Below are 12552 nucleotides of genomic sequence, written 5' to 3' on the forward strand. Positions count from 1 at the left end.
GCAGCATTGCCCGGTCGGAAGGGTCTCTGGAAATATCAAACATTCTAATTAAAGTTTTAAAACGTGACAGGTTAAAATCAGAGCGTGGAGAATATCCGATTATTTACCTAGAACAAGATGTGTAGAAGTAAATGTCCTGCTTCAAATGGTCAATAGCCCAAGTGAAAAGTATTAATTATCTTGAACAGTAAGAAATGAATGCATGTATGTTATTAGTCTAAATAACCATATACTATCTGTACAACGTTATATCGCGTGAATTATTGAATGCTAAAGTGTTCATCCATTCAAGTGCATCTGCTATAATGGGGTTAATTATATGATCTTACTACAGGTGACATAATCAATTGCAGATGCGCACTTTTGTACGCTGCTTTTATACATGATACATGTGTCCCCGGTGTTGGGAGGGAACTCCCAGTGTAGAAAATGATACAACCCTCTCTATTTTCCTCATTACCCATCTGCTTAAAAAGGGGCTGCAATCCGGATCTGACTCAGACTGATCCAGATATTACACACTTCTATGCGATCACTAATGGTGGCTACGGCTATTGGGCCAACTCACCAATCAGGAGGGAGAAGCCACGGACCATTGCGTTCGAAAGCGCTGGAGACGCTGAGTAATATGCAGCCAGCGCCCCTGTAATGGTGCTGTGCCACAGAATCAGCCCCATGAAGACCGGTGGTTAATTTGATGCCGAAATGCGGAATGGCATATTGTCGTTGGTATTTTGAAAATCAAAAAGATAAATATGCCTTCCAGTATACGGAGAGTATTTCCTACACTATATTATTCAACATAACTAGATGATACGGTCCACGTTTAATAAGATATAACACTTACTGTATAATAACTGATAATGTATGCTTTGATTTACTTCAATCTAATGTACTGTGTACACCACAACAATACTACAAAAATACACGCATCATTAAAGCAAACTATTGTAAGGTGAAGTTGGCATAAAAAGAAAGAAGTGTAAACATTTACTTATTAAGGATATTACAATTAAGATGATAAGATATACTTTATTTGATCTAAATTATTGATGTTTTTTCATTATAGTAGCCTGTAAAAACCATAACAAATAAGTGATTAAATGCTACAGTATTCAGCAAACACAACTGCAGAGCTGCAAACATTGCAAACAGAATAAGTTCTACAACACCCAGTTGTCTTTGTGTATTTGTGAATGAAGCGCCATCTCATGGTTAAATCCTGTAATTTAACAAATGGGGAAATTTGGCAACGCCCTCTAGCAATTTGGCAACGCCCCCAGCCACTGGGATCCGCTGTGTTTTTGGTTGGAAAATAACACCTTCATGCTGATCTAGATCCCTCCCCTTCGCGTCGGGCTCCTGATCAGCCTGTCGGTGTTCTTTTCCCCATAATGACCGCGTTGCTGCACATTATCCCTTACATATGATTATATAGTCATTATTCATTTGTTTTAAAGCAGGAGGCGCAAACGCTTACCTCGGGGAGGGAGAAAAAGAGCCACAGCGGAGAATAAACAGAAGGGCAACCATGACAACCATGCAAGGGAAGTCTTCTTCGCTGCTTTTGTGGCAGACTACAACGCCACTTACAGGCCTGGCATATGTACTACAGCGTCTCCAGCGCTTTCGAGCTGCAATGGCGCAATGGCCGGCCGTGGCACAACCTCTCCTTCCCCTGATAGGTGGAGAATTGACCAATAGCCGTAGCGCCACCGTCCTGACGTTAGGACAGTGTTCAAATCTGGATCAGTCTGTATCAGATCCGTTGCAGCACCTTTTTTAGAGATTTGGGTATGGAGGAAAATAGAGAGGGTTGTGTTTTCTGACACTTGGTGAGTTCCCTGGAACACCGGGGACACATATTGATGTATAAAAGACATACAAAAGTGCATTTTGCATGATAGGTCCCCTTTAACTCAAGATCATTCCACGTCAATGTGTTTTTCTTTTTTATAACTGGAGAACTTACTTGTCTAAACGATTGGGCTCCAGAGAGTTCTTGATTGGCATTTCTACTGACTTGAATCCCAAAATAGTACATAGGACAGTGTACACTACAGGGTCTATAAAAATAAAGAAATTGGTATGTTTCCTAGCTTGGATGTTGCTGCGAAAAAGTATTGATATAGCAGTCAATATATTCTGCTTTGTCGATAGGACTTGGTGCCACATTGACTAACATTGGGTCTCCCAGAGGTGTTTCCTGAGCAACTGTCCATTTTATCTGGGTTGTATAGAGAACAATCGACAACATAGACAAGTATGGCCCAATGATTTTCCATCAGTTTAAGATTACAGAGGTTGAGACAGTTGCCTCTCCGCCTCAGACTGGTAAAGGAATCCATCTTCAAGGCCATTAGAGCTGATTTCTGTGCCCTTTGCTTGTTCTTTTCTTATCAATTATTGTGACATTTAATCAAAACGTCTATACTTTTGATATTGAATCATATAAAGCAATCATATTAGTTACCTAGGAAGATTAGACATTTGGATTGATGATTACATTTGTCTTCAGATATTGCTCGTTGATCCTGGAGTATACCGTTTGGTGCTGACAGGATAATTCCTGGCTGTGGTTGGTCAGTGCCCAGTGGATTTCAGAATGCACCCCTGACAGAGAAACCAATGATGGCTCCAATGCGCTCATCCATTTCCTGGTGTTGACAGTTTCCTGGCCTGACACAGATGACTTGAAAGGACTTTACTTTTTTTAATTAAATATTTGCGTTTGTTTTTGTTTTGAGAAACGTGATTGGGTAATTATAGCGCTGTGCGCGCAAGCCTGGCAACCCACTACACGACAGGAGTGTCAGTTAACATGGCAGCGGGAAGCGTTACTCAACAAATAGTGAAGTTTGGATTCAAGCATTATGTTGTCGATGACGTTAATAACAAGAGAACAGCGGTATGCAGGGTCTGCAGCATAAAGATCAGTGACAGGACCACCACAACATCCAACTTCATTCGTCACGACAAAAAACCCCACAGAGAAAGATACGTGAATGTGTTGTGTTAGCTAGAAAGCTAACGTTAAGTTGAAGCTACGTTAGACTTGGTTTCAAAATCGATTAAGCATTGCAAAGAGAAGACAAAATGGTAAATGAACACGAGAACCGCCAAGGGATTCATTTTGACTAACCCTAAAACTGACGGGCTGCCAGGAGAGGGAGAGAGACAGAGGAAAAGAGATGCCTCGTTTATTTCCCCTGTGTTATTATCAGAAGTTACTGTAAACTGTTGAATAATGTAGTTCATCTACTGTTAGTAGTTTGTTTAAATGTTTTAATTATGTTGTTTTTGTTTGTAGAAGTGCATCATTCCTTGATCTATTGTAAAAATGAATCTTTTTGATCTGTTATGATGATAAACTGAAGCAATTTCTAAATTAACCCAATTAAGTGAGCTTTAAATCATCCTGCTTCGTTTATAAGGAAATTATGAAGAGGAACAAATTAAATGATTTGAAAATGATATCTATGTAGGTGCTGAAGCTGTTGGCGGTTCTAGTGTTAACAGACATTTAAATTAAATATTTGTAATGGCAAATGCCATATATGATTTTCTTACCTGGAATTCTGCCTTTTTTAACAGACTTTTTGATTGAGTCCTTGCTATAATCTGCAGTTCTGGGGTTAATATTAATCTAATATGATTGTCATCGGTCTAAATTACATTTCAAATGATTAATTGTGTATGTAATGAAGATCATAGTGTGGGTTGAATCCATTTTCATAACCACTGTCTTTTAACTGATTTAAATGCGGAATTGCGGCTTATTCATCAGAATTATGACTTGATTTGACTTGCTTGACCTGAGCAATGACTTGACTTGACTTGCTTGACTCTCAACACATTGACTTGGGACTTGCTTGATACTTGTAAGTCAAGACTTGAGACTTGCTCATGACTTGCACATATAGGACTTACTCCCACCTCTGCAAATCACAAACATGGACAAGGGTACTGACAGCGCAGCGTCATACTTCATTAATGAAAATGAAACTATAATATTAGACAAATATGAAGAAGCTAAACTTCAAACATCCATGACTTAAACACTTCATCCAGGATAAAAGCAACATAGTTGCACATGGGATTGTTTCAATGCGTAGGCCTACATTAACAGGTTTATGATATCACTGCCTCATCTAAGACACGAGTGATCTGACTTAATAGTTATATAATTAACATAATTACATTTGAGTTGAGTGTTTCGTCAACTTAATGTGTTGCTTAAAATAATACTTCTGCATACAGTAGGCCATGTAACACTGTAAGTGTTGCACGGCCAGATGCGGCTCGAGAAGCTGACTCAGATAAGGAAATATATGACATATTATGATATTGTATGATCAATGATGCTATTGATGATGTGATATGAATGATAAGTGCGACACGTCGGCGTCTTCCCTGCATACGGCAGTTGTTCTGGATTTCCTTTATCCTGTAATATGACTTGATAGATTTAAACTCTGCACACTGAGCTCTGATTGGTCAGCAGGCGGTGCTTTCACTGGTTTCATCTCTCATCTAAAGACGCCGGAGGCGGGCGGCGTCAGGTACAAAAAGTGATTTAGCCTTCCCAAACCTGAGCCTCACGCGCCGCCTATGGTCTCAGGGACACAACGACATGCTGACTGCAGTGGGGTTTGAACCTGAGACCCCCTGATCTGAACACCTGCATGTGGCGCAGTCCACTGCCGCCGCGCGTTTGNATGTCTACATGCATAGCAGAAGATGGCATCTTTTTTACATGAATATTCCAGCCAATCTCTGTTTTGAAACCATGAGCTGCAAAATGAGCGCATTACCCCACTGTAGAGGCGAGTCGCGCAGCGACCGATAAACCTGCAAAAAACACCCAAAAACAGGGAAAACGATCGGCAAAAGCACAGAAAAGGTTCGGAAATCATGACGGCTGATAGGCTGCGTGAGTCCAGTCACGTGGGCTCTGCAGTCACGTGGGCTTCCTTACGATAAATTTATCGTGAATTGTCGTAATTCAATGGAAAATCGTCCAAAAGGCACCAGACTTCAGATGATGGCTAATGGTCCGGCCCTCAACAGCTCTACACCAATTATGGGATGTCATCATATGCCGTTGCCATGGCAAATGATAACCAAGCAAAACCCACAAAGAACAGGAAAAACGAGGGGCAAAAGCCCATTAAAAGTGGCCTAAATCACGACTACATGATGGTTAACACTGCGGCCCTGAACAGCTCTAGGTCAAATCTGATGTTACTTAATTTGCCGTTACCATGGCAACGGATCATCCGTTGCCATGGTAACGGCAAATTAAGTAACATCAGATTTGACCTAGAGCTGTTCAGGGCCGCAGTGTTAACCATCATGTAGTCGTGATTTAGGCCANAAAATGTATAAAATGATGCAATATATGTTAAATACATGGTTTATAAATGTAATTACTGGGGTTCCATTTCTTCTGATTAGCTCATTTGGGCGTGCAAATTTGCTGCGCCCAAACCTAACTCTTTTGGATTTGGAAAGGTTGGCATGTATGCCATTGATGAATGCTTGTGTACACAAAAACGGCAGGCATAACCGTTTTAAATGTGTGTTTCCTGTATGGCGAATACAGCTGCTTTATTTATGTCTGTATGAAGTTGTTGTGAGTGTGGAGGGAGCAGCTACAGGTTAGCTTAGCCTAATCGAGCACTACGAAGCCAGTGCTAGACAGTGAACTGTCAACGGGGGGAGCCCCGCCGGTCATTATCGGCCGATATTCCCTCTTAATAGTTTGATCGGTGCTCTCTATAAAGGCCGATCAGGAGAGCTGGATCTGATCGATATGGACATAAACGCGAGTGAAGTGTAACCGGACGCGAGAGAGAGATCAGATCAGCTGCTGAGTCTGACAGAGACACGCAGCTCTGCATGATCACCTGAAGCTCCCCCCTCTGTTTAGCGAGCTGACCGGACAGCGCAAAATGCGTATATGAAGTGTCATGAACGCAAGAAATCATACCCTCGTGGGGGCGTGCTCATGTGATTGGCTTAGAATGGAGGAGACATCTGATTGGCTATTGATGAGAGAAATTACAAGTACGAATCGGGTGACCGTCAGGGGAGTCTCAAAAAACCCACACACGAATGCACAGCGATCCGTGCACAGAAAGCGGTTTGTGTTTGTAGGTTCAGGGGATTTAAACAGGAAAACAAATATGTGTGGATCAAAAATACATATGTAAAACTTTTTTCTGTGTTTGGATTTTATTTACATGTATATGAAACGTAACACATTTGTGTGTGCATTGAAAAACACAAGTGTGGATCCGGAAATACAAGTGTGAATCCTTTTGCGGATCATGACATACAAGTGTGAATCCTTCTGTGTGCATGTGTGTATTATGAGACTGTTCTGAGCCCATCGAGATCAGGTGAGGAAGACAGCGACTCAAAAGGGATCAACCTCTGGGGAACATGAATCTGCTTAGTGCGATATTGTGAACCTGCCTGTTGATACGTTTTGTGAAGTTCAAAATGTTGGCTGGTGGTGTTGCTAGAGTAAAGGTGGGGGTTTGGTCGAGAGGAAATTCACAGCGAATGTAATCGAAACGTAATTTAAGTCGTCTAAATTTGCAAAACGATTGAATGTATTGGCCCATCTTTGTTTTTGTTTTTTTAAATAAACATTTGATAAGGATCCTTAAATTTGCTTCAAAGAATAGTAAGCCACACATGAAGTGAACTGGGCATTAAAACATTGTCAATGCTTTCTGCTGGACAAGCTTCATTTTCAAATGCCCTCAAACATATTTTTGATATTTCTTGTTACTTTTCAGCCAATATGATATATTGGGCTATGAACTTATATCAGCTGATACATATTTCCTATCATTGTCTGACTTCAGTGTAATGGTACACTCTCAGAGTCCTTTACTTGCTTTTCAACTGCACCTTACAGTCTTTCTGGAAATCAGAGCGTCTGACACCAATCTGAGCCATTCATTGTTCAAGCTGCTGTCCTCCTCCCGCTGTATGGTCATGTTCTCATGCAGATGGGATTCATTTGAAAAGCGTCCCTACTGTGTTCCACAAAAGGCTGTTTTGTTGCGCCGGCACAACACCCAACGTAAAAAGCACTTAGAACATGTTGCTTAACTAATCTATTGATTTGTCTTTGACTGAAAAGCATTTTGTGTTCACACAAATACATGGATATGAAACACCATGAATACACCGGCAATAAAGAGTGTGGACATGCTTGTTGGCACAGTCTATAACAAATGAGGTAGATGTGTGTCAATAAAATATTCCCTTCTTTGGTATAATCATACAAAATATGAAAAAAAAGAAAAATCCAGTGATCTGTTGAAGTAAAACATTGGTTTTCAGGTGGCTGTACAATAAAAAATAAATGAAATTTATGAGGTATATCTTGTATTCATACTTTACTATGACTATGTACAGGGAGATTGGTGAGGTATCTGCATTCCAAAAAACTCTTCAAAAGGGTTTGCAACAAAGTGGTGGAGCTGAATGCAACGTTTGCAGCATTGAATATAAAACATAATAAATAAAATCTGCAATGAAATGCTTTAACAGCCTTAATAAAAACCCATATGTTCAAACTAGTTCCCATTTCCCTTCATAATAAAGAAAATATTTCATATCTTATTGAAAGCTGAGAAAGAAAGAGAGAACTTAAAGAGGGAAGAGCTTTCTGATGTTAAACAAGTGCATTGCTAAAAAACGAAACCTAGGTTCTGTTCACAATATAAAACGTGTGAGTGATAACAGTTTCCTGCAGACGACACGTCTTTGTGCGCCTCCTTTATTTCCAATCGCTTGCTGCCTCGGGCTGAAGCGCTCTGCTCCTTTTCTCAAAGGAATTCAATGCCATACAAGCACTCTCTTGATTCATCTCTTCCCAAGGCTATGCCAGCTTTGTGCTTATTATGCATCTTATATGTTAACAAACACCACTGATATATTCTACATGCCAGTGGTCCTGGCTCTCCTCATTGTGCGCTGCAGAAGATTTCTTCAAAGAACAAATGTAGTCTCATGTGCCGCAGCTCTACCGACTCAGCCTCAGCTGATTTCTGTAAGTATTTCTGACCACAACCATAACAGTGGGCCAATGATGTCGATCGCAACATTTGCTCTAATGAATGAGGAAACCATTGTACCGGAACAATGTCTGCCATCACATCAATTCAATCTGTCTCTGTCCACTCTGCAAGTGAGAGGACAGTTTTTAAAGAAGTACTTCTCTTGTCATCAAGCGAAGGAAAGATTCTCTGTGATCTTGACTAACTACCTTGTTTTAATACTAATTTAATATTGTGCGATCTTTACAAGCAAAGAATGCATTCCACAAGTTTTGTGATCAGGCATTTCTTGTGTCAAAAATCAAGTTTGTGATCAGAGCAAAAACAAACCTAGGGGGTTAAGAATAAACTAGTGTTGTCAGCAGCCTCCTAAATGAAGAAGACTCCTGCTGAGGTCCTTCTACAGAATGCAACTGTTTGTTAAAAGTTCACCATGTCTGCACAACACTCAAGAAACTGAAATGTTGACTTTATCTAAATGTACCATGACAACAGATTTCACATAACTGTATAATATGAAGTTAAAAATAACAAATATTAGGTTCAACTTATTATTATTGGTTTCAAATAACCTAATGAAATAATGTGACATTTGTTCACAAAATACATTTAATTGAAAGTCTGAAAGTCAATGTTTCAGTTTTTGAAGTGCAGCAGATGAAAAAGTGTGTTGCTGGGAGCAGACTATTTCATGGGAAGGATTCTCTCTTTATCTCAGCTAGCTGTCATCATTTCTGACAACAGCTAACATACTAAAGGCTAATAACTGTGAGCCAAATGCATAATAAACTCTTCCTTCATGTGGTTGATGTCCCAGAATGCAATCTACAATACAATATGTAGGGACAAGAGCACCTTTAAAAAAGAGATGCATTGAAAACTGATGAGGGTCCATTGTAACATTATATTAAAGTAATCACAAATAAGAAGTTCATATTTATAAAGCCTTCGCAGAGTCTACAAAATATGTGTTTGTGAACTCATATAAATGTTACATTTTTGAATGCTGGCTATCCCAATTGGTAGGTTCTTCTATTGTGTACATCCTGGTCTGGAAAACTAACGGTCGGTGGTGCAAGTATTACATCTTTGGTGAAATCTTTGGTGAAATTGTCCAATTTATATTGTCCAATGTTGTTTTGAGCTGATACAAAAAATGTAATGTCAACAAGTTTCACATAAGTGTATCAGTTAACCCTAACCCTAACCCTAACCCTAACCCTAACCGTTGAAAGCAATAATATTACGTTGAACCTAATATTTCCGATTTGCAATATTATTGCTTTCAACTAACCTAATACAGTTATGTGAAATATTTTGGCATAAAACATTTAAATAAAGTGAATGTTTACACAGTTTTTTCAGGGTAACAAACAACTGCTCTAGTCACTTTAATATTAATGTACTTGCTGTGCACAACAAAAACCCAATAAAAAAACCTATTTTGTAGAGGGACCCTGTTGTAAATGTAGTTGTAATCCTATGGGGATATATTACGATTACATGTTAATATTTGATACTGTTTGATACTGTTGGAGGAGCTATGTGTTAACTGTGACCTTATGTTCCCATTAGCCTTCTGGCTAACAAAGTAGCTAACGTGTTTCTGATTGCCTGCTGACTGTTTAGGAGAAGAGACTGCTGGATGCACACATACATAACTCTGTGTAACCTTTTTGTTGGTGGAGACATCTTTAACCAAAGTTAGACCATATGAATTATTGTAGACAGCCTTTCCACCCATTACATGAAGATGTCCTCTGTGGACGTGCTTGTGTTCTCGCTATAATCTTTGATAACTGGAGCTTATGCTCACTGAAAACGCTGGACGTGCTTACCAATATGAATTTGTTTTTCTTCTTTGGTATCAGCTGTTAGTAGTGAGCTTCATAAAGTGAACATCATTTCCTGCTGAAGGTCAGCTGTTCATGTTATGATTGAAATGTTGCACAATAGGGACTCTTCGTTTGGCTTCACCCAGGTTTCACCTGAAGATGAAAGGCGACCATGCTTTTGAAGTGTTCAAGACAATGGTTACACACAAAGGTCCTCAAACACACCGCTAATTCAGAGCAGGAAGAGGGGGAAACGGGGGGCTGGAAGATTTCTTGCATGTAAAAATGTTGACTACTCTTCAATCTGACCTAGAAGGATTGTGATGAAGAGAAAGCCTCCCTCAAACTGAGTGAAGGTGGCTTTCTCTGATGTGTCTCTGACTGCTTGGTGTCTTTCAGAAGATTTCCTCCCTGGTAAGTCTGGAGAGGAGGTGAAGAGGGACAGGAAACTCAGGGGGAGGAGTTTCTGTGTCCGTGGAGCGAGGAAGAGGATGAGGATGAGGAGGAGGAGGAGCGGGAGGGCTGGAACTGAGAGGGACTGCTCTTTCCCTGAGTGTGACAGCTGCTGTGTCTCCCACGCTGTCCCGTCATCGCTGCGATGGCCGACTGCCGGGCAAACAGAACACCTGAGGAGCAGAGAGCACGTCAACAACTGACACCAGACCTGCCAGGGTGCAGGTAGCTTTATTCAACTCTGTTTAACTTTATTTAACCCTGATTGACTTTTGTGTGAATGGCCAGTTGTGGAGGAAGTATTGCTTCTTTACTTTCAATACTCCGGTAAAATTCCTGATTGTAAATGTTAATTGAATAGCAGTGCTCAGTTTGGTACTTTGTTCACAGTGTTATTGTATTATAGAATATTATTAATCTGTTTATACACCAATACATTTTATATTGTTTTATTGTTATAATTTGTCAATGATGAGACAATGATGGTAACTTATGGAAAATACTGTGTAGATAGAGTAAGTAGTATTGCATCATATCATTATATGATGCAATACTACTTACTCTATCTACTGTAGCTAGTTACTATGAGGGTTAAATAACTGTAAAAGAGGGACAAGTACAATATTTGCCTCCAAAATGCAGTAAGGTAGAAGAATATTTAGCATCAGATTGAAATACTAAAGTAAGTACAAGTATGTCAAAATAGCAGAAGTGGGAGTAAGTCCTACATGTGCAAGTCATGAGCAAGTCTCAAGTCTTGACCTACATGTATCAAGCAAGTCCCAAGTCACTGCGGTGAGAGTCAAGCAAGTCAAGTCAAGTCATTGTTCAGGTCAAGCAAGTCAAGTCGTCATACAAAATTCTGATGAATAAGCCCAGTTTCCGTATTTAAATCAGTTAAAAGACAGTAGTTATGAAAATGGATTCAGCCCACACTATGGTCTTCATTACATACACAGTTAATCATTTGAAATCTAATTTAGACCGATGACAATCATATTAGATTCATATTAACTCTAGAACTGCAGACAATATAGCTAGGACTCAATCAAAACCTCTGTTCAAAAAGGCAGAATTCCAGGTAAGAAAATCATATATGGCATTTTCCATTACAAATATTTAATTTAAATGTCTGTTAACACTAGAACCGCCAACAGCATCAGCACATAGATATCATTTTCAAATCATTTAATTTGTTCCTCTTCATAATTTCCTTATAAACTAAGTAGGACGATTTAAAACTCACTTAATGTGAGTGTGTGTGTGTGTGTGTGTGTGTGTGTGTGTGTGTGTGTGTGTGTGTGTGTGTGTGTGTGTGTGTGTGTGTGTGTGTGTGTGTGCAGCAATACTCTGACACACATAGAAAAGTCCTGCATTTAAAATGATGAAGTCTCTCATAAGCATTGCCCCTAACCCGTCACCCCAACCACCAACATTAACCCAGGGGTTGTTCAGAATGTGCTATTGTACGCAACCATAGCAGAATCTGAATGANTACAGACATAAATAAAGCAGCTGTATTCGCCATACAGGAAACACACATTTAAAACGGTTTTGCCTGCCGTTTTTGTGTACACACAAGCATTCATCGAAAGTGGCGCTGAACCTTAAAAATATAAAGGCTTGTATTTGCGTGCATTTCCTGTTCGGAAAGTGGCAATGTACTGAGAGTGGAGGTGTCCTGAGATTAGCGCCTGCAGGCAGGCTCCATGGACCTGTCAGCTCCGGACTGCGCAAAATGCGTAGGCCTACATGAAGCGCTACGTCATTAACGCAAGAAATCTACCCTCGTGGGGGCGCGCTCATGTGATTGGCTTAGAATTGAGGAGACATCTGATTGGCTATAGATAGAAAAAATTACAAGTACGAATCGGCTGACCGTCAGGGGAGTCTCAAAAAACCCACACACGAATGCACAGCGATCCGTGCACAGAAAGCGGTTTGTGTTTGCAGGTTCAGGGGTTTTAAACGGAAAACAAATATCTGAGGACCAAAAATACATATGTAAAACCTTTTTCAGTATGTTGATTTTATTTACATGTATATGAAACGGAACACATTTGTGTGTGCATTGAAAAACACAAGTGTGNGTGCACAGAAAGCGGTTTGTGTATGCAGGTTCAGAGGTTTTAAACGGAAAACAAATATGTGTGGATCAAAAATACACATTTAAAACTGTTTTC

The 12552-nt window shown here is 39.9% G+C and overlaps 1 protein-coding gene across 1 annotated transcript in view; it reads right to left on the reverse strand.

The window, feature by feature from the left end:
- Positions 1–10542, reverse strand: part of LOC104943502 (AT-rich interactive domain-containing protein 3A-like) — a gene marked incomplete at both ends in the record, with an annotated part of 34499 nt that extends 23957 nt beyond the window's left edge. Inside the window, one exon of the mRNA XM_010768942.1 lies at positions 10226–10542. Within this exon, the coding sequence (XP_010767244.1) occupies positions 10226–10542 (317 nt within the window). The remainder of the gene's footprint in view (positions 1–10225) is intronic.
- Between the last annotated feature and the right edge of the window lie 2010 nt (positions 10543–12552).

Source organism: Notothenia coriiceps, unplaced genomic scaffold (genome assembly GCF_000735185.1).
Source record: "Notothenia coriiceps isolate Sejong01 unplaced genomic scaffold, NC01 NC01_scaffold00006120, whole genome shotgun sequence".
NCBI lineage: Eukaryota > Metazoa > Chordata > Actinopteri > Perciformes > Nototheniidae > Notothenia > Notothenia coriiceps.